Here is a 26986-nt window from a genome sequence, read left to right as displayed (position 1 = left end):
GCCACACACACACACAGGCGCTTCCCCCGTCTCACAGGACACTCTGGCTGCAGAAAATGGGATTTATTGGGAAAGACAACAAAAAGGGGTTGTGGGGAGGGGACCCTGCCACACGAGCTGACCCCCTGGACATTGCAACCCTGGCAAGGCTGCGTGCTCCGGAGCCTGCGCGGCGGCAGCGGCTGCTCAGGACACCTGGGGCTGCCTGGATCACCTCTTCCTATTCCCTAAGGGGGAGCTTTGGAGGGCCCAGGGCATCCCACCCCCCTGTTCCCAGGTCCCCAGGGAGAAGCTATGGGGGTCCTAACCCATCCCACCTCCCTCTTCCCACCCCCCTGTTCCCAGATCCCCAGGGAAAAGCTATGGGGGTCCTAAAGGATCCCACCTCCCTCTTCCCACCCCCTTGTTCCCAGGTCCCCAGGGAGAAGCTTGGAGGGTCCCAGGGCATCCCACCCCCCTTCCCAGGTGCCAGGGAGGCTCCTCAGGGTGTCCTGAGCACGGCAGCCGCCTGCAGCATCCTCTCTGCAGAGAGGGGTCACAGAGTCAGCGGCCCAGATTTTGGGGTGCTGGAGGCAGGGCAGCGTCCGGGCAGGAGCATCTTGGGGCTGGGCAAAGGCACTGCCTCAAGTTTCATCCACCTGGAATAACAGCAAGGAAATCACATCCATGGAAATAACATTCAAGGAAAGAGTCAAGGAAAGAGCAGTAAGGAAATAGGATCTAAGGAAATAACAGCCAAGGAACTAGGTTCCAAGGGAATAGCCAAGGAAATAACAAAAAGGAAGCAGCATCTAAGAAGATAACAGTTAAGGAAATAGCACCCAAGCAAAGTCTCAGCAGTTCCTCTGTTGGAACAGGGGCTGGAGCATTGGCATCCCACTTACTTCTTCTCCACCTTCTTGCAGGTGAAGTTCTTCACATTCTCTCTCTTTCTGGGAGGCATCTGTGTTCCCCTGCTGTCTCTCTTTCCGGGATTCTTCTTCTTCTTTATCAAGCTCATCCATGATGTATTGAGCCAGCAGCAAATCCCCCTCACTGAGCTCAGGAAAGCCCTGGGAAGTGCCATGGAAGAGAAGGATTGGGAGAGGTGAGGATGAGCAGGCAGTGCAGACAGACAGGTAGCACTGGCACCTGCTCCCTGCCCTTACCTCTACCTCCTCTAACTTCTTGTACTTGTTCTTCCTCCACTTCCGTCGCAGAATTACAAGGAAACTGAAAACAAGAGAAAAAACGGGAAAAGAAGCAGGCGGGTTTGGACAGGGAGGGCAGCAGCAGGGCCAGCACCTCTCAGGGTGCCTTTCAGGAGAGCCTAAGGAAGATCGGGAGCCCCAGCAGGGATGGCACTGACTGGCCAAGCTCATCCAAGCCATCCAGGGGCGAGCATCACTGGCACGGAGAAGGGCTGGTTGGGATGTGCTCTGACATGTGTGCCCATGGCTCCCACTCTGGGCTCCTTTGCTGGGGCTCTCCCAAAAGCAACGTGGTTTAAACACAGGCAGGGGAGTCTTTGGCAGCGGCTCCTGCAAGGCTGGGGGGCCTGGGGATGAGTTGCTCTTCAGAGTAAAGACTGTTGGTGGCACAGCAGTGGCACGGGCAGGCAGTAATTAATTACCTTCTCCACACAGTGCACAGGCATCGGCAAAACACTGCACAGGGTCGGGAGCAGAGCTGGGGAAGGAGAAAGGGAGACTTGTAACATCAGAGTTTTCTTGTGATAATCTGCAAAACAACGGAGGCCAAAAGGTTCTTCCTCCAACCCAGCCCATTCTACACACGTGCAAGTCTGTGCCAGCAGCCACAATTTTTAGAAGAGCCTGTCCTCCCTTCCCAGTTTCCCTCTTCTCCCTGCCTCTGGAACGTGAATGAACACCCAGAGCTCTCCTAACCCCATTGCTGCATGGCTGAAGGCAGGAGAGCAAAGCAAAGCTGTGGAGAGTCAGGAAGGAGGCCAGGACAAGGTTCCCCCAAGCAGGTTGAACCCTGCTGAGCTGGGGGTGTGATGCTGCCACAAGCTCCAGGGTTGGCCAAACATCTCCTGTGCTACCCGGCACGTGCACGGGGCTCCTCAACTGGGCTCTGCAGCTACAGGCCTTGACTGACAGCTGTGTCTCCAACAAGATACTGGCTTACCTTAAGGACACACATCACTGTCAGAGAAATGATGGCGAGGACAGACAGAAACACCACCAATGTGATTGTGTCATCCAAGGCCTCTGGTTTCTTCTGGGACAAAAGGAGACAAGATCAGCAGGGGAGAGAGGGTTGCTCCTTCCATTCCCCATTGCCCTGAAGGACACATCCAGCAGTGCCCAGCAGCTCTCCTACCTCCCCTCTGTGTTTCTTGCCCTCCTCCAAGGCTGTGCGTCTGGAGATGTTGTCTTCTATTGGGCACTGGCCTGTGAAAGCAGAGGCTCCCTCGTTCTCTTGTCTATTACTGAGCAGACTTAGAAGCAGCTCAGTCTTGGAGACCATCTTGCCACAGGCCAGCTGCAGCCCAGGCATGCTGCAGTCCTTCCTCAGGGTTTGTTCTGCATGGGCAAGGAATGTCTGCAGGCCTTCATCCAGCACCAGGTGATGGTAGCCCGTGATTTCAAAGACATCTTCTGTAACGGGCAAAACGTCTGGGCCCTCAGGGCTACCTGGCTTGTTGAGGGACCTGAACTCTTCCACCAGTTGCTTCCAGGCTGTCTCCATGGTGTCAGGCAGGAGGGGGAAGTGCCCACCTCGAGAGGAAGGCTCTCCTTCAGCCCTGTCCTCTACCCTGCTGATTGCAGCAGGGCCGTTGTTAACCAGCGGGTCAGAGAGAAAATCCAGGTTCCTGTTTAGACCCTGCTGGGCTTTGCTTTCTCTGCCTGGGGGCTCTCCCTGGGCTTTGGCAGGGCCCAACGCCTGGTAGAAAAGCAGATTTTGGCCAACCCAGTACTGGCTGTCAGTCTTCTTCTGCTCTTTCTTTTTCCAAATGTAGTTCTGCCTTGGAGACAGAGCTACATCCACACCTTTGTGGTGTCCAGAGACGGAGTCCTCATCAGTGGGGTTTAACCCACCAGCTCCATCCCAGGGGTTCAGTGCTTGCCAGTTCAAATGGGAGTCCCACTGCTTTTGCTGGCTGGCCTTCTTGTTCTGCTGTTTCTGAGTCCAACCATACTTCTGCTTTAAAGATGGTGCTTCCTCCTCCTCTTCTGCCTTGTGCAGATTATTCTTGAGCTTGACCATCAGCTCATCAGCAGCTGTTTTGCCTTCCTGCCTGGAGAGGTGCTCAGGGGGATATGAATTTGCTCTGGAATCCTTGAGGCTGCTGACATCCCCCTCAGTGCCGCTCAGGGTCAGGGCAACCCCAAGAGTTATGGTTCCATGGTCTCCCAGCGAAGGCTGCTTGGCCCTGAGGTTCAAGACTGGGCTGCTCTTTGCTTTTCCGGAGGGCTCCACTTGCATTACTTCTCCCTGTGTCTGTGCCACAGGACCTGTGGGAGCTGGAGAACACCAAGACAGCAGATCAGCAACTGGGCACAAACACAGGGGCAGAGGTTTACCCTGAGCAGCAGGAACTCCTCTCTGAGACAAGGGAGTGGGTGAGGGGAGTGGTGGATGTGTTGGGGAGGGGAGGAGACTCCTTAAATCATTCTGATTGTCCCCTCAGGGCAGAACAGGAGAGGTTTCTTTTCTGGTGTCTCCCAGGGCTCTGTTTGGATGGGAGGGAAACATCCCAGGGAAATGGGTTTGCTGTTGGAGACTCTCCCACAGCTCAATGTGAGCCAGTGCTGGTTTCTAAATTCCCCAGAAACCTTAGAAAGTCCGAGTGAGCCTGGCAGGTAGAATCAAGCCTGACATGGGATTGTGGAATTCACGTGGAGCAGGAGCTGCAGGCTGTGCCTGGGCTGGGGCAATGGCTGGCTGGGGTGGTTGGTCACCCCGAGACTCTGCAGGAGCCAGTGAAGAGAGAGAGAGCCCAGACTGAAGATCAGCCCAGAGGCTGCTGAGGCACTAACAGTGTTTGGTGTTCATCTCATGCCCTGCAAAGCACATGGGGGCTCCTGCCCTCTCTCCTGCCCATGGGCAGGGAGGTGACACAGAGCCTGCAGAGCCTGTTGAGGGGTCTTGGGCTTGCCAGGGTGGGTTTGGGGCAGGTTGGGGCCCACGTCACTGTGCCAGAGCAGCACAAACAGTGCTGCACCCTTTGGCCACGTGTGTGCTGGGTCAGGGACCCCTCTGGCCCCTGAGCTGTGACTGGCCAAGCTATGGTGGCACTGGAAAGGCTCAGGAGGTTCGCAGGGGAAATTGGAGGTTAGAAGCAGTGGCTGGGAAGGGCACGGGGCAGGCCTGCTTTCCTTGGCCACATGCACAGGGGGGGTTGGAAGCTGCTGTGTTTGTTTAGCCCAGAGAGCTCTTTCTTATCCAGACAGTATTTGACACACCAGATATGTGTAATGACCAGGAACTTTCCAACCCGTGCTTGTTCCAAGTCTTCTCCAAGGGGAGCTCAGGAATTGCCCCAAAACGGGGCCGTGCTGCAGCATCTCCTCAAGCTGGAGGCAACTGGGCACATTTGAGGGCTACCCCAAGCTCAGCAGGACACCTACCAGCACACTGGGCACTGCTGCTGCTGCACAGGTTCTCACAGAGGAACTGGATGGTCCTGCACGGGGTCTCGGTGCTGGCATGCTCCTGGCAGAGGCAGCAGGCCACAGCCTTGGGCAGTTTGCTAAAGACAAGAGGTTATTGATTGGAGGAAAACCCAGCGTCCCAGTCCATGTCTCTGAGGCCATGGGGGGCAACACACAGAGAAGGCCTGGGGGATGTGCTTCCATGTCTGCCACAGCTCTGGAAAACTTCCCTCACGTGAATCCCAAAACACCAAAAACGTGATTTTTCCTTTGAAAGTGGAACTGGTCCCAAAAAAACCTTTGAGAGAGAGAAACAGACCCGCCGTGATCTAAACCCCCCTTTGAAATTCTGCCTTGGAGCTGGTGAGGTTGGGAGGTTCCCGGAAGTCAACAGGAACCCTAAAGCTTCCTGGGGTTGTTGTGATTTAGTGGCAGAGGGATTTGTTTGCCAGGCAGATCCCCTGTGTCAGCACTGAGGCTCTGCTGGTGGCTGGCCCTCAGTCCCAGCTACTCACAGGGTTTCCAAGTGCCCTGTTGTCTGCAGGAGCAGCAGCAACGTCTGCGGAGTCACTTGAGTTGCACTCAGGTCCCTGCGAGCATTTCAAAGACCACATTCAATTTTCAGGTGACATTCCCACAGCTCTGCTCTGAGAGCAAGCCCAGGCCCCTGAGGAGCGTGGGGGTGCTGGCAGAGGGATCCACTTCTGCCTAATCAAAGACAAGCCATTCAAGACCCGACCGGCCTTCTGCTTTGCCCTGCTCCAAACCATGGCCTTGCAATCAGGAGGGGACCCTGCAGCTCTCGGGGCAGACAGATGCCAACAGAAAGGATTCTCCAGCTCCAAACCCTCCTGCTCTTCCCTGGGGGCAGCTCCAGTCCCTGAAGGAGGCAGGAACCCTGGACTGCTGCCAACAGTGCTCAGACAGGACTGGAGTATTCCCAGAGCCCTCTGGCCACTCTGTGGCCCCAGACCTGGAAGGCCTCTCGTTTCTGAAAGTTTCTGTCCCAGCTGCTTGGGTGCTTTGCAGCTGGGGACACACCACAGCTGATTGGACTTGTTCTGCCAGTGCTGGGGACATTTGTGCCTCCAGCACAAAGAGGCTGGGAGAAGAGGGAGATTTGCTCCTGGATCTCTGCTTCCTGAGAACAGGCCACTGGGGAGACACAAAGATCTCTGATGATCTGCTCCAGAGGAGTCAAGACTTACAGATAGTTGACTGAAGGCAGCTTGAAGAATGCTGTGTCAGCAATCACGGTCAGGGGGTTGTGGCTTAGGATCCTGAAAAAGCAGCAGAGAGGTGTGAGGGGTGATGGGAAGGACGTGAGCTCTGTGGGTCAGGGCAGGTGGGGATGGCCTGGCTGGTTCAAGGAAGCCCTGGAGAAGAGAAGCAGGTCAAGGGAAAGGGGCTTTCCGGCTGCAGACTCCTGGTGCTCCCTGGCTGACATCCACAGTGGGATTCAGTACTTTACACAGGGCAGAGCAGCTCTGCCCCAGTGTCCCTGCGGGGTCTGGCTCTGATGGGCCTTTGGACCTTGTCCCACTTACAGCTCCTCTAGAAACTGCATCCCGTGCCATGCCTGGAAAGTGCCGTTGTGGATCTGTGTGAGGCCATTGCCACTGAGGTTTCTGGGGAAAGAGAAGATGACAGAAATCAATCGGGTCTGTCCTACAGGATGCTGGGGCAAAGAAGGATCCCTTTGCAGGAAATGTGCTTTTAGTGACTGTGCTGAAAACAGGAGCATTTTCTAAAACAGAAAGGGTTCTAAACAGAAAGGTTTCACTAAAGACACCCCAAAGAAACTTCCTGACTCACAGAAGCCTCAGGAAAGGCAGTGGCTCAAAAGCCCCTTCCTCAATCAACAGAATCCAATTGCCAGACAAGTCCCTGTTGCAATGAGAAGACAAAATGTTCATTCCATGGGCACTGTCCTTTTGACTTGCATTTGCAGGCTGGAAGCCGGGAGGACAAAGGCCACTTGCCCAGGGCTGGGCTGAGCAGCAGGGCCCCAAGGGAGGGGGAGGCAGTAGCCCGGCATGGTGGGCAGGGGCCAGTGCTTACAGGTGCTTCAGCAGGAACAGCCCCTCCAGGGAATGGCTCTTCACTGCCTGCAGCTCATTGTCCCTGAGGACTCTGCAATGACACAAAGGACAATGGTACAGCAGCCGCTCCACCGCAGGCAATGGCATGTTCCTGGGAAAATACCCTGCAGCAGCTTTCCTGAAGCAACTCTTGGGGTCCCTGCAGGGATGGTCCCCACTCATGGCCAGCAGGCCCTTGCTCCTGGCTGGCTGGAGCTGAGCGGAGCCTGATCCCTGGGCAAACAGCCCCGGGGACGGTGCCGTGCCTGGCACACAGCTCAGGGCATTTCTTGGCATCCTGGGAAGGCCTGGGGAGTCACAGCCCTCCGTGCGGAGCAGCCCAACTTTGACTTCACTTGGGAAGGAGTTCTGTGGTGCTGCTGCTCCAAAACCAGACCAAAGGATGGAAAACACCCCAACTGCAGGCATTTGAAATGCTGCCTGGCACTTACAGAGTCTCAGTCCAGGGGTATTCCTTCCATGCTTGTTCATCCAAAAAAGCAATCAAGTTGCCAGTGAAATCTCTGCAAAGGAGCCACAGACAGCGTTAGCCCTGAGGAAAAGCCCTTCCCCTGCCCATTTGGCTGCAGAGCTGGAAGTGGGATTTCCCTGGAGAAGGCACGGCTTGGCCAGCCTGGCTTCACCCTCCCAGTGCAGCACAAGCCCCCAAAGGCAGCGTGTCTCCTGGCAGTGACTGTGCCGGCTGTCCCGGCTGGGCTTTCCAGCACTAAGAAGGCGAGCAGGGGAAGCTGGAGGGGGTGTGTGGGGCAGGCAGGACTCACAGGGCGGTGAGGGCCCGTCGGCGGGTGGCCGGGGGCACGGTGGCCAGGCCGGCGTGGCGGCAGTCCAGCAGTCCACGCCTCTGGCAGCGGCAGGGGTGCGGGCAGAGCTCCTTGGACTCTCCTGGGCAGGGAGTCACTGCCAGCAGCAGGGCCAGCAGGAGCAGAGCACGCACGACACGTGTCAGCAAGTCCATGGCGAACCACGACTGGCTGGAGTCGGCTGGGATGCAGAAAGAAGAGCTTGCCTTGGTGGTGTTCGTGTCACAGTGGGGATGGTGATGTCACAGTGGGGATGCTGATGTCACAGTGGGGATGCTCTTGTAAAAGTGGAGATGCTGATGTCACAGTGGGGATGCTGATGTCACAGTGGGGATGCTGATGTCACAGTGGTGGTGCTGCATCAGAGCTCACAGCTGGACTGGAGTTCAGGCGAGCCTGTCACCAAATGACTCTGCCACAGAGCCATAAAACCATGGAATCCTGGAATGGATTGGCTTGGAAGGGGTCTTAAGGCTCATCCAGTCCCCCCTGCCCCTTCCATGAGCAGAGGCACTTTTCACTAGAGCAGTTTGCTCCAAGTCCTGTCCAGTCTGGCCTTGAACACTTCAAGGACAGGATGGGGGAGCCACAGCTTCTCTGGGCAATCTGTGCTGGTGCCTCAGCACTCTCACAGGGAAGAATTCTCCCCCAATACACGATCTAACCCTGTTCTCAGGCAGCGTGAAGCCATTCTCATTTGGATTGGGTTTGCGTGGGCAGGTTTTGGTAGCGGAGCAGAGGCTACAGGGGTGGCTTCTGTGAGAAGCTGCAGGAAGCTTCCCCCATGTCCAGCTGATCCAATGCCAGCAGCTCCAGGGTGGACACGTCTCTGGCCAAGGCTGAGCCAATCTGAAATGGTGGTAATGCCTCTGAGATAACATCCTTAAGAAGGGAAAAAAAGTTATTGCACAGATGTAATTGCAGCCAGAGTAAAGTGAGAATCTGTGAGGGGAACAGCTCTGCAGACACCAAGGTCAGAGGAGAAGCAGGGGCAGGAGGTGCTCCAGGCTCTGGAGCTGAGATTCCCCTGCAGCCCAGAGTGAAGACCCTGCTGAGGCAGCTGTGCCCCTGCAGCCCAGGGAGGAGCATGGGGGTGCAGAGATCCACCTGCAGGCTGTGGAGGAGCCCACGCTGCAGCAGGTGGATGCCTGAAGGAGGCTGTGAACTGTGGGAAGCCTGTGCTGGAGCAGGGAAAGGACTCTGGCTCCTGTCCCTGAGCAGTGGCCGAAGCAGGTGGGATGAACTGACCGTGTCCCCCATTCCCGTCTCTCTGCGCCGCTGGCACGGAGGAGGCAGAGCCCGGGAGGGAGGGAGGGGTGGGGGAAGGTGTTTTTAAGATTTATTTTACTCCTCATTATGCCCCTCTGATTCTGTTGGCAATAAATGGAATTACTATCCCCAAGCTGAGCCTGTTTTGCCCATGACGGCAATCGCTGAGTGATCTCTCCCTGTCCTTAACTCAGGAACCTTTCCCTGTATTTTCTCTGCTCTGTCCAGTTGCACAGGGTGGTGAGAGAGGGGCTTTGGAGGGCACCCGCCATCGAGCCGGGGTTCACCCACCACAGGAGTGCTGTGGGAGAGCGAGGGGAGCTTTGGAAAAGCGGGGAAAGCTCGACCTTCCCGCCAGGAGAGGCTGAGGGAGCCGCAGCCCCGCAGGGCGGGAAGCGCTGGGACCATGAGAGGCGGCAGCTCCGCCTGAGCGCGGCGGCCCCGGGAGGGACCCCCGTCCCAAAGAAGCCGAGGGAGCTTTGGGAACGGCGGCCAAAGGCCAAAAGCCCCCCAGCAGCGCCAGCAGAGGCGCCGCGGGCTCGGCAGGGAAGCGCCGCAGCTGCGCCTCAGAGGCAGCTCCGCCTCAGCGCGGCGGCCCCGGGAGCCGCCCCCCCCACGCCCTCAGCACAAAAGCGCGGGCAACCGGGTCGGGCCGGGCCGGCTCGGGCAGCGCTTGGGCACGGCGGGCTCCAGGCACAGGGCACAGCACCACGGAGGGGGGAAAAAGCCTCCAACACCATCCAGGCCAACCTGGGACCGACCAGCACCTTGTCAGCTACACCGGAGCCCTGACTGCCATGTCCAGGCCTTTCTTGAACACCCCGGCAATGGGGACTTCCCCACTCCCTGGGCAGTCCATGCCAAGGACTGACCACCCTCGCCATGCAGAAATTCCTCCTCGGGTCTCTGTTTCCTCTCTCACACACCCTGACAACTATTGGAAGGCTCTTCAGAGCCACATTTAACAAAGCTGTCTCACAAGGTTGTGCCTTAACCCTCTCTGAGATGATGGCCATGCTCGATGACACCGGCCCCTCAGGCAGGGTCAGTGTCCAGCTGGTGTCAGAAATCCTCTCACCTCGGAAGCCCTTTTTGCCCTGCAGCAGCTGGGGAGCCACAAAGTCCTCCAGAGCTGCAGGGAGGGACAAGGCTGCCTGGAGGAGTGAGACAGGAGCCACTCAGTGGTGGGAAATACCCTCACCCAAAAACTTCCCAATTGTCGCTCCTGAACATTTCCCTCCTCTCCCAGGGGTTCCCCTGTCCACCAAGAGCTCCCTCTCCGTTTCCACCGCTCAGTTCAGCTCCCAAGGGTGTGCAGTGGCATCAGGAGTGAAAAGTCTCCAACCGTCAGCCTGGGAGCCAGGCGGGTGTGAGGGAGCAGGGCAAAGGGATGCCAGGAATGGAAACAAGTCCCTGCTTGGGGCAGCAGCAAATCCCCTCCCAGCTGGTCTCACCTTCCCAGGAGGTGGTTTTGCACCTTGAGGGCTGGGACAGTGATGCTGTGGGTGAAGGTCTGTCCAGGTGTGAGGAGTTCCCCAGGGTGAGTCAATCCACCCACGCTGGTTGAGAGGGTCCCCTGGGACGCTGCCCTGAGGGCCAAAGGAGTCCAGGAAGACTGGACATTCTCCAAGAGGGAAACCTTAGGGCACAGGCAGGAACAGGTTGTGCCCATGTGCCAGAGGACAAGCTGGCAGGGAAGCACAGCAGCTGAGGAGGGAGCTTTGGCTGGGACTGAGGGAAAACACAGAATTTACAGCTTTGGACGAAGGGGCAGCAACGCAGGAGAACGGCGAGGATGTCCCCAAGTTATGCAGGGAGAAAGTTAAAAAGGCAAAAGCCCAGCTCGAACTTAATTTGGCCACTGCTGTAAGAGAGAACAGAAAAAGCTTTTACAAAGACATCAAGAAACAGAGGAGGAAAAAGGAGAATCTCCATTTTTTATTGGATGCAGGGGGCAACATTGGCACAGAGGATGAAGAAGAGACTGAGGGCTTGATGCCTTCTTTGGGGTGCCCACAGCCTCCTCTGTGGGGAGGGATAAGTGCGCCGGCTCTGGGGGTGCCCTGCAGTGACTGGGCACAGGCACCTCGTCCTGGGCTGCTGGCACTGCCCCACTGTGGCTGCTTCCCTGGGGTGTTTGGGCTTCCCTCTGCAGGAAGAGCAAGGAAATAACAGTCAAGGAAATAGCATCCAAGGAAAGCCTTGGCAGTTCCTGGACTGCAACAGGAGTTTGAGAACAAGCGCTGCCATTGCTCTTCCTTCCTCCTCACCTCCTTGAAAGTCTTCTCTCCCTCACGGGCCTTCTTTCTGTTGTATCGCTTTCCGGAATGCTTTTTCCTTGGCATCAAGGACCTCCATGATGTATTGGACAAAGAGCAACTCAGCTTCGCTGAGCTTGGGCATTCTCTGGATAGTGCCATGAAGAGGAATGAGTGGGAGAGGTGAGGATGAGCAGGCAGTGTGGGCAGAGGGGCAGCACTGGAATGTGCTCCCTGCCCTTCCCTGCTCTACAGCCTCTCCCTCGCTGTACTCCTTCTTCCTCCTTCTCCACTGAAGTTTCTCAAAGAACCTGAAGAAATCCAAAGGGAAAATAAGGCTCAAAAGTGAAGGCAGCTGTTGATGGTGGTTGAGGGCAGAAAGGCTGTGTGTGCCCTGCCCTGTCGGGGAAGCAGCCACTGGAGGAGTCGGGAAGTGACATTTCCAGCAGGGCAAACCATTGGAGTTTGCAAGGGGGATGGGGAAAAAAAGGCTTTTGGGCATCATCTCCACAGAATTCCCTGCTCCCAGTCCATGAACAGGCAGGTTTGGCCAGGGAGGGCAGCAGCAGTGCCAGCACCTCTCCCTGCTTCTGGCAGGGGTTTCAGCAGAGCCTGAGGAATTTGGGGAGCCCCAGAAGGGACAGCGCTGGCTGGCGTGGCTGGGAATGAGCCCTGGGTGGGAAAGGCATCTGGAAAGGATGGGAGCAAGATCTTTAAAAGCCTCTGTGGGGAGCAGGGTAGGGAGAAATAGGGCAGAGCCGTCCCCAGAGGAGAGTCTTGCTGGGAACTGGAGCAGAGAGGGATTTCCTTGTGGTGGCAGCAATGTGGGACCCCCCCGAGCCCGACCCCAGCCCAGCAGCGGTGCAGAGAAGGGCTGGTTGGGATGTGCTCTGACATGTGTGCCCATGGCTCCCACTCTGGGCTCCTTTGCTGGGGCTCTCCCAAAAGCAACGTGGTTTAAACACAGGCAGGGGAGTCTTTGGCAGCGGCTCCCGCATGGCTGGGGGGCCTGGGGATGAGTTGCTCTTCAGAGTAAAGACTGTTGGTGGCACAGCAGTGGCACGGGCAGGGAGTAATTACCTTCTCAGCAATGATTTCCTACGGCCTCGGGGTTGGGAACCATCTGCAGAAGATCTGAAGCACAACTGGGGAAGGAGAAAGGGAGACATGTAACACCAGAGTTTTCTTGCCATACTTTGCAAAACAAGAGAGGGCAAAAGCTCTCCTAACCCCATTGCTGCATGGCTGAAGGCAGGAGAGCAAAGCAAAGCTGTGGAGAGTCAAGAAGGATGCCAGGACAAGGTTCCCCCAAGCAGGCTGAACCCTGCTGAGCTGGGGGTGTGGATGCTGCCACAAGCTCCAGGGTTGGCCAAACATCTCCCGTGCTACCCGGCACGTGCACGGGGCTCCTCAACTGGGCTCTGCAGCTGCAGGGCTTGACTGACAGCTGTGTCTCCAACAAGATACTGGCTTATGGAAAGGACACGCGTCAGAGAAATGATGGCGAGGACAGACAGAAACACCACCAATGTGGTTGTGTCATCCACGGGCTCTGGTTTCTCCTGGGACAAAAGGAGACAAGATCAGCAGAGGAGAGAGGGTTGCTCCTTCCATTGCCCATTGCCCTGAAGGACACATCCAGCAGTGCCCAGCAGCTCTCCTACCTCCCCTCTGTGTTTCTTGCCCTTCTCCAAGGCTGTGCATCTGGAGATGTTCTCATCTATTGGGCACTGGCCCGTGAAAGCAGAGGCTCCCTCGCTCTCTTGCCTCTTGCTGAGCAGACTTAGAAGCAGCTCAGTCTTAAAGACCATCTTGGCACAGGCCAGCTGCAGCCCGGGCAGGCTGCAGTCCGTCCTCAGGGCTTGTTCCACATGGGCCATGAACGTCCACGGGCCTTTGTCTGGCACCAGGTGATGATGGACCACGATTTCAAAGTCCTCTCCTGGAACGGGCAAAACGTCTGGGCCCTCAGGGCTACCTGGCTTGTGGAGGAGCCTGGACCCTTCCTCTTCTTGCTTCCAGGCTGTCTTCCTGGTGTCAGGCAGGAGGGGGAAGTGCCCACCTCGAGAGGAAGGCTCTCCTTCAGCCCTGTCCTCTCCCCTGCTGATTGCAGCGGGGCCGTTGTTAACCAGCGGGTCAGACAGAAAATCCAGGTTCCTGTTTAGACTCTGCTGGGCTTTGTTTTCTCTGCCTGGGGGCTCTCCCTGGGCTTTGGCAGGCTCAATGCCTGGGACAAAAGCAGATTTTGGCCAACCCAGTATTGGTTGCCTCTCTTCTTGTGCTCTTTGTTTGTCCACATGTAGTTCTGCCTTGGAGATGGAGCTACCTCCACACCCTTGTGGTGTCCAAAGACAGAGTCTTCATCGGTGGGGTTTAACCCACCAGCTCCATCCCAGGGGTTCAGTGCTTGCCAGTTCAAACCCCAGTCCCGCTGCTGGCCCTGGACACCCGAGCACAGCCTCCCTCCCACACACACACGGGAACAGCCACACACACGCACAGGCGCTTCCCCCGTCTCACAGGACACTCTGGCTGCAGAAAACGGGATTTATTGGGAAAGCATTCCCAAACAGGAAAGACAAAACAGATGAGCAAAAGGGGCTGCGGGGAGGGGACCCTGCCACACGAGCTGACCCCCTGGCCATTGCAACCCTGGCAAGGCTGCGCGCTCCGGAGCCTGCGCGGCGGCAGCAGCTGCTCAGGACACCTGGGGCTGCCTGGATCACCTCTTCCTATTCCCTAAGGGGGAGCTTTGCAGGGCCCCGGGCATCCCACTCCCCTGTTCCCAGGTCCCCAGGGAGTAGCTATGGGGGTCCTAAGCCATCCTGTCTCCCTCCTCTCACCCCCCTGTCCCCAGGATCCAGGAAGAAGCTCTGGGGGTTCTAAAGTGTGGTGGGGGAAAAAAGTTAAAAAAATGGTAACTCCCCAGGGGGTGCCGTCCCTTGGGGTTGAACCAATCAGTGCTCCTGCAAAGTATAAACATTTCCCAAGCAGAGCGGAAAAGAAGGATGTTGTAGTTAGTTGTTGTTGAGAGTGGCCGGGTTGTTGTGAAGCCACGAGGAGAAGGGGCCCGGAGCCCCATTGGGGGCTGCAGGAACTTGGAACAGTGTTAGACTGGGCCAGGTGTCTGTAGCTAAGAGCTGGAGGAGTTTCTCCACTGTGAGAAGCAGCAGGAGACACTGAAAAGCAGTGGCAGAAAATGCACTGAGCGGAGAACGGTGGCAAAGAGCCAAAAGAGATAAGAAGCAGCAGCAAAGCCGGCATTGCAGCCAAGGAGGAGAGACACAGAGAGATGTCTGATGGAGACAGAGCAGGACTAAGCTCTACAGAGAGAGAGAGTTTGGGGTAAGAACTGAAACACATTCCCCAAACCCCTCTGAGACCTCCTAGAGAGGAGGTGGAGATGGACTCTATTTGAGAGGAGTCTTGGAGTGCAGCATGCACCGGAGAGAGGAGCTGAGAAGCTCAAGACGTCCTGGAGCTGGACCGGGACAGCCACATGGAATGTGGAGGGGGTGACCTTGGACTGCCCTGGCTGCTGCTGCCAAGCTGGCAGTTTTGAGACAGAGCACAGGAGCTCTGGTAGAACTCTTGAGGCAAAAACTTTCAACTGAAAGCTGCCCGAGACGTTCTGACTCAGGGTGAACTCCCTGGGGAAAGGGACCGTCACAAAGACCCCCTGCACTTCGTGATATGACGTGGTGACGTGAGCTGGTCCCTGATATCGCAGTCCATGGGAGAGAGAGGGGAGAGGAGACCCCCTTGTGTGTACTGGAAAGAGATCCAGCTACAACAGTCCAGCTACAGCTGCTGCATGGAAGACAGAAGAGAGGCTGCTGCCCTGAGAGTGGAAAGGATCTTTCCTTTTCCCTTCTGGACTTTTAGTGGAGGGTGAAGAGATTGATCCATTGTAAACACTGATTTATCATTGGAGAGATAGTTAAGATTATGTCTATGATGTATTATAATATTTATTTGTGTACTCATTGTAATATAATCCCCTTCCCCCCATATTGTCTTATGTTGTGTTTGGAAAACTCATCTCACACTGGGCTGAGATGTGGGAGGGGGGCTTGGACTCGGGAATTGCATTTTGGGGCTCTCAAACCAGCCACACACACACACAGGCGCTTCCCCCGTCTCACAGGACACTCTGGCTGCAGAAAACGGGATTTATTGGGAAAGCATTCCCAACCGGGAAAGACAAAACAGCTGGACAAAAGGGGCTGCGGGGAGGGGACCCTGCCACACGAGCTGACCCCCTGGCCATTGCAACCCCGGCAAGGCTGCGCGCTCCGGAGCCTGCGCAGCGGCAGCGGCTGCTCAGGACACCTGGGGCTGCCTGGATCACCTCTTCCTATTCCCTAAGGAGGAGCTTTGGAGGTCCCAGGGCATCCCACCCCCCTGTTCCCAGGTCCCCAGGGAGTAGCTATGGGGGTCCTAAGCCATCCTGTCTCCCTCTTCTCACCCACGTTCCCAGGACCCAGGAAGAAGCTGTGGGGGTTCTAAAGGCATCCCACCCTGTGGTGGGGGAAATAAGTTTTCCCCCAAAGTTAAAAAAAATTGTAACCCCCAAGGGGGTAGTTACCCTTGGGTTTGAACCAATGAGCACTCCTGCAAAATATAAACATTTCACCCAGACCAGAAAAGCAGGCTGTTGTAGTAGTTGTTGGAGGACGTGGCCATGTTCTAAGCCACGAGGAAGGGGCCCAGAGCCCCGTTGGGGGTGAGGTGACCTCCAACCCCGGCTGGGGGGCTACAGGAACCTGGAACAGTGTTAGACTGGGCTAAGTATCTGTAGCTGAGAAGCTGGGAGGGTTTTTCCTCCACCGTGAGCAGCAGACGGAGCAGCGGCAGAAACAGCACTGACCGGAGAACAGCGGCAGTGAGCCAGAGGAGATAAGAACTGAAGAAGCAGCCAACAAGCAGGCAGCTAAGCAGAGACACAGAGTTGTCTGAACGAGAGAGGACTAAACTCTACAGAGAGAGAGTTTTGGGGTAAGAACTGAAACCAAAACCCCCCAAAACATTTTGTGACCTCTCCTAAGTGGAGGGGGTGGACTCCTACTGGATGGAAGTCCTAAAATGCAGCAGGCACTGCAGAGAGAGAGAGGAGCTGAGAAGCTCAGGCGTCCTGGAAAGCTGGACCCGGATGGCCAGAAGGAATGTGGAGGAGGGCCTCGCCCCCCCGCCGCTGCTGCTGCTAAGGTAGCAGCCTGAGACAGAGCACGGGAGCTCTGCAAGGGAGCCTGAATCCCCTGAGGATGGGGACCGTCACAAAGACTCCTGCACTTCATGGTATGATGTGGTGAAGTGACCTTTGTCCCAGTGAACGCAGCCCATGGAAGAGAGAGACCCTCGCTTGGAGTCAAAGGGCTGAGAGGGGCTTGGAGACCCCCCTCGTGTGTAATGAAAAGAGATCCAGCTACAGCTGCTGCATGGAAGAAGAGACTGCTGCCCTAGAGACACTGCTACTCTGAGAGTGGAAAGGATCTTTCCTTTTCCCTTCTGCACTTTTATTTGGAGGGAGAAGAGATTTGATCCATTGCAAATACTGCTTTATCACAGGAAAGATAGTTATGATTGTATATGATGTATTGTAAAAATTATTTCTACAGTGATTGTAATGTAATCCCTTCCCCCCATATTGAGTCTCCTGTGTTTGTCTGGAAAACCCATCTCACACTGGGCTGAGATGTGGGAGGGGGGCTTGGACTCGGGAACTGGATTTTGGGGCTTTCAAACCAGGACATAAAGGCATCCCACCCACTTGTTCCCAGGGAGAAGCTAGGGGGGTCCTAAAGGCATCCCACCTCCCTCTTGCCACACCCCTGTTCCCAGGGAGAACTATGGGGGTCCTAAAGGAATCCCACCTCCCTCTTGCCACACCCCTGTTCCCAGGGAGAACTATGGGGGTCCTAAAGGCATCCCACCTCCCTCTTCCCACACCCCTGTTCCCAGGGAGAACTATGGGGGTCCTAAAGGCATCCCACCCCCCTGTTCCCAGGAAGAGGCAATGGGGGTCCTAAAGGCATCCCACCCCCCTGTTCCCAGTACCCAGGGAGAAGCTTGGAGGGTCCCAGGGCATCCCACCCCCATTCCCAGGTCCCAGGGGGCTCCTCAGGGTGTCCTGAGCACGGCAGCCGCCTGCAGCATCCTCTCTGCACAGAGGGCTCACCCAGTCAGCGGCCCAGATTTTGGGGTGCTGGAGGCAGGGCAGCGTCCGGGCAGGAGCATCTTGGCTCTGGGCAAAGGCATTGCCTCAAACTTCTTCCACCTGCAATAATGACGGTGGCCTGAATGATGCTCTCAGACTGCAGGCAGGCAGGTCAAAAGATTTTATTATAAACAAACTTGTTCTGTTTATCTACTTTTCCTCTGTCCACGCACTAATATAATACATGTCATTGGTTCAGTGTTCTTGTTCACGGGTCTGTATCTCATCACTAATTGGTCTCCAGTTTCTGTGCACGCCCCCCATCCTGTCTCCTGACAGCTCACCACCATCTCTTCTCAGGTCCAAACACATTCCTCTATCTGCAGCTGGTTTTCTTCTCTTTCTCACACTTTCTTCCTCCATGAGGTTTTACTTGTTCCTTTGCCAGGCCACAGCTGTCGCTCAAGGTCAAAGCTGCCTTACTACAGAAGAACAGCAAGGAAATCACATCCCAGGAAATAGCACGGAAGGAAAGAACATTCCAGGAAAGGGTCAAGGAAATAGATGCTGTTTCCTTTCTGTTCTTTCCTTGGCTATTCCCTTGGATCCTAGTTCCTTGGCTATTTCCTAGGTTATTTCCTTAGATCCTGTTTCCTTACTGCTAAGAAGATAACAGTTAAGGAAATAGCACCCGAGCAAAGTCTCAGCAGTTCCTCTGTTGGAACAGGGGCTGGAGCATTGGCATCCCACTTACTTCTCCACCTTTTTGCAGGTGAAGTTCTTCACATTCTCTCTCTTTCTGGGAGGCATCTGTGTTCCCCTGCTGTCTCTCTTTCTGGGATTCTTCTTCCTCTTTATCAAGCACATCCATGATGTATTGAACCACCAGCAAATCCCCCTCGCTGACCTCAGGGAAAGCCCTGGGAAGTGCCATAGAAGAGAAGAATTGGGAGAGGGGAGGATGAGCAGGCAGTGCAGACAGACAGGCAGCACTGGCACCTGCTCCCTGCCCTTACCTCTTGTAAGGTGGGCTTCTCAGTTTGAGTCACCACAGAAATCCAAAATCCAATTTCCACGCTTTCCCCACCCCTTCCCACAATTTATCTCAACACCAAAGAGAAAACTTTCAGGCAAGAGGCTTCTCTAGGGGAAAGGGGAATTGTGTATTTATTCTACACAATAAATACACAATAAAGACTGTACAAGCTAAAAGCAACTATATATATAACATTATACATTTCTATCAGTCCCTTTAAGCCTCTCCCTTTAACTTCAGTCCAGGAAAAGCCCTTAGGCTGAGAGGGAATGCAGTCTCTCTCTCATGGCAGTGTTCAGAGAACCAGAATGCTCCCCCCACCAACCTCCAGCTGTTTGCTGAAGTCCTTTCTTCCTCCCAAAGTCCAAAAAGATAACTCTGAGTCCGTCCTCCTTGCTTCCATGTCAGTCTCTGCTGTGTCATTCTCTCCCTCAGACCTCTCAGACCTCGGTTCTGTAGGCTGCTGTAGTTCAGTCAGCTCATCAACGTGCATGTCCTGCAATGTCCATTCCTCCTCCGAGTTTCCGGCTGTCCTCCCTTTAGATCACAGCAAAGACGTCCCCCGGGCCTTTCTCTGCTCCCTCTCCAATTTCCCCTGGGTTCTCTCCCTGGCACCGAGCTCTACTCTGCCTGTCCACTTGGCTCTGCTTCAATGCTGAGCCTTCCCTCCCTCCCCTCTCGGATGGGGAGAGGGAAAACAGCCCCTTCTGCAGTCTGGAGCAAAGGGGGGGGAAGAAGAGGCCTTGGCTGCAAGGCCTGCCTTCTCTCTCTCCTGCTTACCAGCTGTTGGTGAGTCTCGTGCCTCACAAACACACACTCACTCCAGTGCTGCCTCCAGCCCTGGCTTAGGCAGAGTTGGGGGGCTGCAGGGCCACCCCTTGGCCTTCTACACCTACACACAGCAGCAGACACAGACCCATTGCCAACAACTTCGGCTGGGTGTGTAGATGGGATTTTTCAGCAGGACAGAACAAGACGAGCAGTCATTGGCCCTCCAGGGAAGACTGTCCTGGCACCCAGTCACCTCTGAGCCCCCCGGCTTCCTGGGGGGGCAATCTGAAACTATGACACCTCTACATCCTCTGACTTCTTGTTCTTGTTCTTCCTCCACCTCCATCACACAATTACAAAGAAACTGAAAACAGAAGAAACGAAAGGAAAAGAAGCAGGCGGGTTTGGACAGGGAGGGCAGCAGCAGGGCCAGCACCTCTCCCTGCTCAGGGGGCCTTTCAGGAGAGCCTAAGGAAGATTGGGAGCCCCAGCAGGGATGGCACCGACTGGCCAAGCTCATCCAAGCCATCCAGGGGTGAGCATCACTGGCAAGGAGAAGGGCTGGTTGGGATGTGCTCTGACATGTGTGCCCATGGCTCCCACTCTGGGCTCCTTTGCTGGGGCTCTCCCAAAAGCAACGTGGTTTAAACACAGGCAGGGGAGTCTTTGGCAGCGGCTCCCGTGTGGCTGGGGGGCCTGGGGATGAGTTGCTCTTCAGAGTAAAGACTGTTGGTGGCACAGCAGTGGCACGGGCAGGCAGTAATTAATTACCTTCTCCACACAGTGCACAGGCATTGGCAAAACACTGCATAGGGTCGGGAGCAGAGTTGGGGAAGGAGAAAGGGAGACTTGTAACATCAGAGTTTTCTTGTGATAATCTGCAAAACAACGGAGGCCAAAAGGTTCTTCCTCCAACCACACGTGCAAGTCTGTGCCAGCAGCCACAATTTTTAAAAGAGTCTGTCCTCCCTTCCCAGTTTACCTCTTCTCCCTGCCTCTGGAACGTGAATGAACACCCAGAGCTCTCCTAATCCCGTTGCTGCATGGCTGAAGGCAGGAGAGCAAAGCAAAGCTGTGGAGAGTCAAGAAGGATGCCAGGACAAGGTTCCCTCAAGCAGGCTGAACCCTGCTGAGCTGGGGGTGTGGATGCTGCCACAAGCTCCAGGGTTGGCCAAACATCTCCTGTGCTACCCGGCACGTGCACGGGGCTCCTCAACTGGGCTCTGCAGCTACAGGCCTTGACTGACAGCTGTGTCTCCAACAAGATACTGGCTTACACTAAGGACACGCGTCACAGAAATGATGGCGAGGACAGACAGAAACACCACCAATGTGGTTGTGTCATCCACGGGCTCTGGTTTCTCCTGGGACAAAAGGAGACAAGATCAGCAGAGGAGAGAGGGTTGCTCCTTCCATTGCCCATTGCCCTGAAGGACACATCCAGCAGTGCCCAGCAGCTCTCCTACCTCCCCTCTGTGTTTCTTGCCCTTCTCCAAGGCTGTGCATCTGGAGATGTTCTCATCTATTGGGCACTGGCCCATGAAAGCAGAGGCTCCCTCGCTCTCTTGCCTCTTGCTGAGCAGACTTAGAAGCAGCTCAGTCTTAAAGACCATCTTGGCACAGGACAGCTGCAGCCCGGGCAGGCTGCAGTCCGTCCTCAGGGCTTGTTCCACATGGGCCATGAACGTCCACGGGCCTTTGTCTGGCACCAGGTGATGATGGACCACGATTTCAAAGTCCTCTCCTGGAACGGGCAAAACGTCTGGGCCCTCAGGGCTACCTGGCTTGTGGAGGAGCCTGGAGCCTTCCTCTTCTTGCTTCCAGGCTGTCTTCCTGGTGTCAGGCAGGAGGGGGAAGTGCCCACCTCGAGAGGAAGGCTCTCCTTCAGCCCTGTCCTCTCCCCTGCTGATTGCAGCGGGGCCGTTGTTAACCAGCGGGTCAGACAGAAAATCCAGGTTCCTGTTTAGACCCTGCTGGGCTTTGCTTTCTCTGCCTGGGGGCTCTCCCTGGGCTTTGGCAGGCTCAATGCCTGGGACAAAAGCAGATTTTGGCCAACCCAGTAGTGGTTGCCTCTCTTCTTGTGCTCTTTGTTTGTCCACATGTAGTTCTGCCTTGGAGTTGGAGCTACCTCCACACCCTTGTGGTGTCCAAAGACGGAGTCTTCATCGGTGGGGTTTAACCCACCAGCTCCATCCCAGGGGTTCAGTGCTTGCCAGTTCAAACCCCAGTCCCGCTGCTGGCACTGGACACCCGAGCACAGCCTCCCTCCCACACACACACGGGAACAGCCACACACACACACAGGCGCTTCCCCCGTCTCACAGGACACTCTGGCTGCAGAAAACGGGATTTATTGGGAAAGCATTCCCAACCGGGAAAGACAAAACAGATGAGCAAAAGGGGCTGCGGGGAGGGGACTCTGCCACACGAGCTGACCCCCTGGACATTGCAACCCCGGCAAGGCTGCGCGCTCCGGAGCCTGCGCGGCGGCAGCGGCTGCTCAGGACACCTGGGGCTGCCTGGATCACCTCTTCCTATTTCCTAAGGAGGAGCTTTGGAGGGCCCAGGGCATCCCACCCCCCTGTTCCCAGGTCCCCAGGGAGTAGCTATGGGGGTCCTAAGGCATCCGGTCTCCCTCCTCTCACCCCCCTGTCCCCAGGACCCAGGAAGAAGCTGTGGGGGTTCTAAAGTGTGGAGGGGGAAAAAAGTTAAAAAAATGGTAACTCCCCAGGGGGTGCCGTCCCTTGGGGTTGAACCAATCAGTGCTCCTGCAAAGTATAAACATTTCCCAAGCAGAGCGGAAAAGAAGGATGTTGTAGTTAGTTGTTGTTGAGAGTGGCCGGGTTGTTGTGAAGCCACGAGGAGAAGTGGCCCAGAGCCCCATTGGGGGCTGCAGGAACTTGGAACAGTGTTAGACTGGGCCAGGTGTCTGTAGCTAAGAGCTGGAGGAGTTTCTCCACTGTGAGAAGCAGCAGGAGACACTGAAAAGCAGTGGCAGAAAATGCACTGAGCGGAGAACGGTGGCAAAGAGCCAAAAGAGATAAGAAGCAGCAGCAAAGCTGGCATTGCAGCCAAGGAGGAGAGACACAGAGAGATGTCTGATGGAGACAGAGCAGGACTAAGCTCTACAGAGAGAGAGAGTTTGGGGTAAGAACTGAAACACATTCCCCAAACCCCTCTGAGACCTCCTAGAGAGGAGGTGGAGATGGACTCTATTTGAGAGGAGTCTTGGAGTGCAGCATGCACCGGAGAGAGGAGCTGAGAAGCTCAAGACGTCCTGGAGCTGGACCGGGACAGCCACATGGAATGTGGAGGGGGTGACCTTGGACTGCCCTGGCTGTTGCTGCCAAGCTGGCAGTTTTGAGACAGAGCACAGGAGCTCTAGTAGAACTCTTGAGGCAAAACCCTTCAACTGAAAGCTGCCCAAGACGTTCTGACTCAGGGTGAACTCCCTGGGGAAAGGGAAAGACCCCCTGCACTTCAGGATATGACGTGGTGACGTGAGCTGGTCCCTGATATCGCAGTCCATGGGAGAGAGAGGGGAGAGGAGACCCCCTTGTGTGTATTGGAAAGAGATCCAGCTACAACAGTCCAGCTACAGCTGCTGCATGGAAGACAGAAGAGAGGCTGCTGCCCTGAGAGTGAAAAGGATCTTTCCTCTTCCCTTCTGGACTTTTAGTGGAGGGTGAAGAGATTGATCCATGGTAAACACTGATTTATCACTGGAGAGATAGTTAAGATTATGTCCAGGATATATCATAATATTTATTTGTGTACTCATTGTAATATAATCCCCTTCCCCCCATATTGTCTTGTGTTTGGAAAACCCATCTCACACTGGGCTGAGAAGTGGGAGGGGGGCTTGGACTCGGGAATTGCATTTTGGGGCTCTCAAACCAGCCACTCACACACACAGGCGCTTCCCCCGTCTCACAGGACACTCTGGCTGCAGAAAACGGGATTTATTGGGAAAGCATTCCCAACTGGGAAGGACAAAACAGCTGGACAAAAGGGCTGCGGGGAGGGGACTCTGCCACACGTGCTGACCCCCTGGCCATTGCAACCCCGGCAAGGCTGCGCGCTCCGGAGCCTGCGCGGCGGCAGCGGCTGCTCAGGACACCTGGGGCTGCCTGGATCACCCCTTCCTATTCCCTAAGGAGGAGCTTTGGAGGTCCCAGGGCATCCCACCCCCCTGTTCCCAGGTCCCCAGGGAGTAGCTATGGGGGTCCTAAGCCATCCTGTCTCCCTCTTCTCACCCCCGTTCCCAGGACCCAGGAAGAAGCTGTGGGGGTTCTAAAGGCATCCCACCCTGTGGTGGGGGAAATAAGTTTTCCCCCTGGAGTTAAAAAAAATTGTAACCCCCAAGGGGGTGGTTACCCTTGGGTTTGAACCAATGAGCACTCCTGCAAAATATAAACATTTCACCCAGACCAGAAAAGCAGGCTGTTGTAGTAGTTGTTGGAGGACGTGGCCGTGTTCTAAGCCACGAGGAAGGGGCCCAGAGCCCCGTTGGGGGTGAGGTGACCTCCAGCCCCGGCTGGGGGGCTACAGGAACCTGGAACAGTGTTAGACTGGGCTAAGTATCTGTAGCTGAGAAGCTGGGAGGGTTTTTCCTCCACCGTGAGCAGCAGACGGAGCAGCGGCAGAAACAGCACTGACCGGAGAACAGCGGCAGTGAGCCAGAGGAGATAAGAACTGAAGAAGCAGCCAACAAGCAGGCAGCTAAGCAGAGACACAGAGTTGTCTGAACGAGAGAGGACTAAACTCTACAGAGAGAGAGTTTTGGGGTAAGAACTGAAACCAAAACCCCCCAAACCCTTCTGTGACCTCTCCTAAGTGGAGGGGGTGGACTCCTACTGGATGGAAGTCCTAAAATGCAGCAGGCACTGCAGAGAGAGAGAGGAGCTGAGAAGCTCAGGCGTCCTGGAAAGCTGGACCCGGATGGCCAGAAGGAATGTGGAGGAGGGCCTCGCCCCTCCACCGCTGCTGCTGCTAAGGTAGCAGCCTGAGACAGAGCACGGGAGCTCTGCAAGGGAGCCTGAATCCCCTGAGGATGGGGACCGTCACAAAGACTCCTGCACTTCATGGTATGATGTGGTGAAGTGACCTTTGTCCCAGTGAACGCAGCCCATGGAAGAGAGAGACCCTCGCTTGGAGTCAAAGGGCTGAGAGGGGCTTGGAGACCCCCCTCGTGTGTAATGAAAAGAGATCCAGCTACAGCTGCTGCATGGAAGAAGAAACTGCTGCCCTAGAGACACTGCTGCTCTGAGAGTGGAAAGGATCTTTCCTTTTCCCTTCTGCACTTTTATTTGGAGGGAGAAGAGAGTTGATCCATTGCAAATACTGCTTTATCACAGGAAATATAGTTATGATTGTATATGATGTATTGTAAAAATTATTTCTACAGTGATTGTAATGTAATCCCTTCCCCCCATATTGAGTCTCCTGTGTTTGTCTGGAAAACCCATCTCACACTGGGCTGAGATGTGGGAGGGGGGCTTGGACTCGGGAATTGGATTTTGGGGCTTTCAAACCAGGACATAAAGGCATCCCACCCACTTGTTCCCAGGGAGAAGCTAGGGGGGTCCTAAAGGAATCCCACCTCCCTCTTCCCACACCCCTGTTCCCAGGGAGAACTATGGGGGTCCTAAAGGAATCCCACCTCCCTCTTCCCACACCCCTGTTCCCAGGGAGAACTATGGGGGTCCTAAAGGAATCCCACCTCCCTCTTCCCACACCCCTGTTCCCAGGAAGAGGCAATGGGGGTCCTAAAGGCATCCCACCCCCCTGTTCCCAGTACCCAGGGAGAAGCTTGGAGGGTCCCAGGGCATCCCACCCCCATTCCCAGGTGCCAGGGGGCTCCTCAGGGTGTCCTGAGCACGGCAGCCGCCTGCAGCATCCTCTCTGCACAGAGGGCTCACCCAGTCAGCGGCCCAGATTTTGGGGTGCTGGAGGCAGGGCAGCGTCCGGGCAGGAGCATCTTGGGGCTGGGCAAAGGCATTGCCTCAAACTTCTTCCACCTGCAATAATGACGGCGGCCTGAATGATGCTCTCAGACTGCAGGTTGGCAGGCCAAAAGATTTTATTATAAAGAAACTTGTTCTTTTTATCTACTTTTCCTCTGTCCACGCACTAATATATGTCCTATTCCCTAAGGAGGAGCTTTGGAGGTCCAAGGGCATCCCACTCCCCTGTTCCCAGGTCCCCAGGGAGTAGCTATGGGGGTCCTAAGCCATCCTGTCTCCCTCTTCTCACCCACGTTCCCAGGTCCCAGGAAGAAGCTGTGGGGGTTCTAAAGGCATCCCACCCTGTGGTGGGGGAAATAAGTTTTCCCCCTGGAGTTAAAAAAATTGTAACCCCCAAGGGGGTGGTTACTCTTGGGTTTGAACCAATGAGCACTCCTGCAAAATATAAACATTTCACCCAGACCAGAAAAGCAGGCTGTTGTTGTAGTTGTTGGAGGAAGTGGCCGTGTTCTAAGCCACGAGGAAGGGGCCCGGAGCCCCACTGGGGGCGAGGTACCTCCCTAGTCCCCAGCTGGGGGGCTACAGGAACCTGGAACAGTGTTAGACTGGGCTAAGTATCTGTAGCTGAGAAGCTGGGAGGGTTTTTCCTCCACCGTGAGCAGCAGACGGAGCAGCGGCAGAAACAGCACTGACCAGAGAACAGCGGCAGTGAGCCAGAGGAGATAAGAACTGAAGAAGCAGCCAACAAGCAGGCAGCTAAGCAGAGACACAGAGTTGTCTGAATGAGAGAGGACTAAACTCTACAGAGAGTTTTGGGGTAAGAACTGAAACCAAAACCCCCCCAAACCCTTTTGTGACCTTCTCCTAAGTGGAGGGGGTGGACTCCTACTGGATGGAAGTCCTAAAATGCAGCAGGCACTGCAGAGAGAGAGAGGAGCTGAGAAGCTCAGGCGTCCTGGAAAGCTGGACCCGGATGGCCAGAAGGAATGTGGAGGAGGGCCTCACCCCCCCGCCGCTGCTGCTGCTAAGGTAGCAGCCTGAGACAGAGCACGGGAGCTCTGCAAGGGAGCCTGAATCCCCTGAGGATGGGGACCGTCACAAAGACTCCTGCACTTCATGGTATGATGTGGTGAAGTGACCTTTGTCCCAGTGAACGCAGCCCATGGAAGAGAGAGACCCTCGCTTGGAGTCAAAGGGCTGAGAGGGGCTTGGAGACCCCCCTCGTGTGTAATGAAAAGAGATCCAGCTACAGCTGCTGCATGGAAGAAGAGACTGCTGCCCTAGAGACACTGCTGCTCTGAGAGTGGAAAGGATCTTTCCTTTTCCCTTCTGCACTTTTATTTGGAGGGAGAAGAGAGTTGATCCACTGCAAATACTGATTTATCACAGGAAAGATGGTTATAACTGTATATGATGTATTGTAATATTTATTTGTACAGTGATTGTAATATAATCCCTTCCTCCCATATTGAGTCTCGTGTTTTTGTCTGGAAAACCCATCTCACACTGGGCTCAGATGTGGGAGGGGGGCTTGGACTCGGGAACTGGATTTTGGGGCTTTCAAACCAGGACATAAAGGCATCCCACCCCCCTGTTCCCAGGGAGAACTATGGGGGTCCTAAAGGCATCCCACCTCCCTCTTCCCACACCCCTGTTCCCAGGGAGAACTATGGGGGTCCTAAAGGAATCCCACCTCCCTCTTCTCACACCCCTGTTCCTAGGGAGAACTATGGGGGTCCTAAAGGAATCCCACCTCCCTCTTCCCACACCCCTGTTCCCAGGAAGAGGATATGGGGGTCCTAAAGGCATCCCACCTCCCTCTTCCCACACCCCTGTTCCCAGGAAGAGGATATGGGGGTCCTAAAGGCATCCCACCCCCCTGTTCCCACGGCCCCAGGGAGAAGCTTGGAGGGTCCCATTCCCAGGTGCCAGGGAGGCTCCTCAGGGTGTCCTGAGCACGGCAGCCGCCTGCAGCATCCTCTCTGCACAGAGGGCTCACCCAGTCAGCGGCCCAGATTTTGGGGTG

General features: G+C 55.6%; 1 protein-coding gene and 3 long non-coding RNA genes across 6 annotated transcripts; 1 reads left to right on the top strand and 3 right to left on the bottom strand.

Annotated features, from left to right (window-relative positions):
• Positions 1 to 83: 83 nt before the first annotated feature.
• On the top strand, positions 84 to 26527 carry LOC127463364 (uncharacterized). Its single transcript, XR_007900816.1, has 3 exons — positions 84 to 277; positions 23197 to 23439; positions 25435 to 26527. It is a non-coding gene; the product is annotated as an uncharacterized LOC127463364 (long non-coding RNA).
• On the bottom strand, positions 392 to 13177 carry LOC127463361 (leucine-rich repeat-containing protein 37A-like). 3 transcript variants are annotated; one of them, XM_051772681.1, is made up of 7 exons: positions 13093 to 13177; positions 2326 to 2723; positions 2131 to 2223; positions 1613 to 1668; positions 1149 to 1212; positions 885 to 1052; positions 392 to 638 (listed from the first exon to the last, which is right to left on the bottom strand). In XM_051772681.1, exons 2-7 carry the CDS (start codon positions 2692 to 2694, stop codon positions 624 to 626), a joined length of 765 nt encoding a protein of 254 aa, XP_051628641.1. In that variant the 5' UTR covers positions 2695 to 2723; positions 13093 to 13177; the 3' UTR covers positions 392 to 623. The 3 variants fall into 3 exon arrangements, with proteins under 3 accessions (XP_051628641.1, XP_051628643.1, XP_051628642.1); XM_051772683.1 differs by lacking the exons at positions 2326 to 2723; positions 13093 to 13177 and adding an exon at positions 12695 to 12882; XM_051772682.1 differs by lacking the exon at positions 13093 to 13177 and having other exon boundaries at positions 2326 to 3094.
• On the bottom strand, positions 5117 to 6181 carry LOC127463366 (uncharacterized). Its single transcript, XR_007900818.1, has 3 exons — positions 6149 to 6181; positions 5810 to 5881; positions 5117 to 5191 (listed from the first exon to the last, which is right to left on the bottom strand). It is a non-coding gene; the product is annotated as an uncharacterized LOC127463366 (long non-coding RNA).
• On the bottom strand, positions 13256 to 23206 carry LOC127463365 (uncharacterized). Its single transcript, XR_007900817.1, has 3 exons — positions 23134 to 23206; positions 21123 to 21522; positions 13256 to 13356 (listed from the first exon to the last, which is right to left on the bottom strand). It is a non-coding gene; the product is annotated as an uncharacterized LOC127463365 (long non-coding RNA).
• Positions 26528 to 26986: the final 459 nt, after the last annotated feature.

This window comes from Manacus candei, unplaced genomic scaffold (genome assembly GCF_025592945.1).
Source record: "Manacus candei isolate 608988 ecotype Guabito, Panama unplaced genomic scaffold, ASM2559294v1 h1tg000158l, whole genome shotgun sequence".
NCBI classification, from domain to species: Eukaryota; Metazoa; Chordata; class Aves; order Passeriformes; family Pipridae; genus Manacus; species Manacus candei.
Note: the sequence above shows the minus strand (reverse complement) of the source record. Positions and strands in the feature narration are given on the sequence as shown.

What these genes read in the sequence shown, in the direction of transcription:
- LOC127463361 (XM_051772681.1), bottom strand. Translation starts at nt 2,694, where the DNA reads ATGGAGACAGCCTGGAAGCAACTGGTGGAAGAGTTCAGGTCCCTCAAC. An exon ending in GCAAGAAACACAGAGGGGAG is followed by an intron (nt 2,224 to 2,325) that starts GTAGGAGAGCTG and finishes CTTTTGTCCCAG; the next exon opens with AAGAAACCAGAGGCCTTGGA. An exon ending in CAGTGATGTGTGTCCTTAAG is followed by an intron (nt 1,669 to 2,130) that starts GTAAGCCAGTAT and finishes CTCCTTCCCCAG; the next exon opens with CTCTGCTCCCGACCCTGTGC.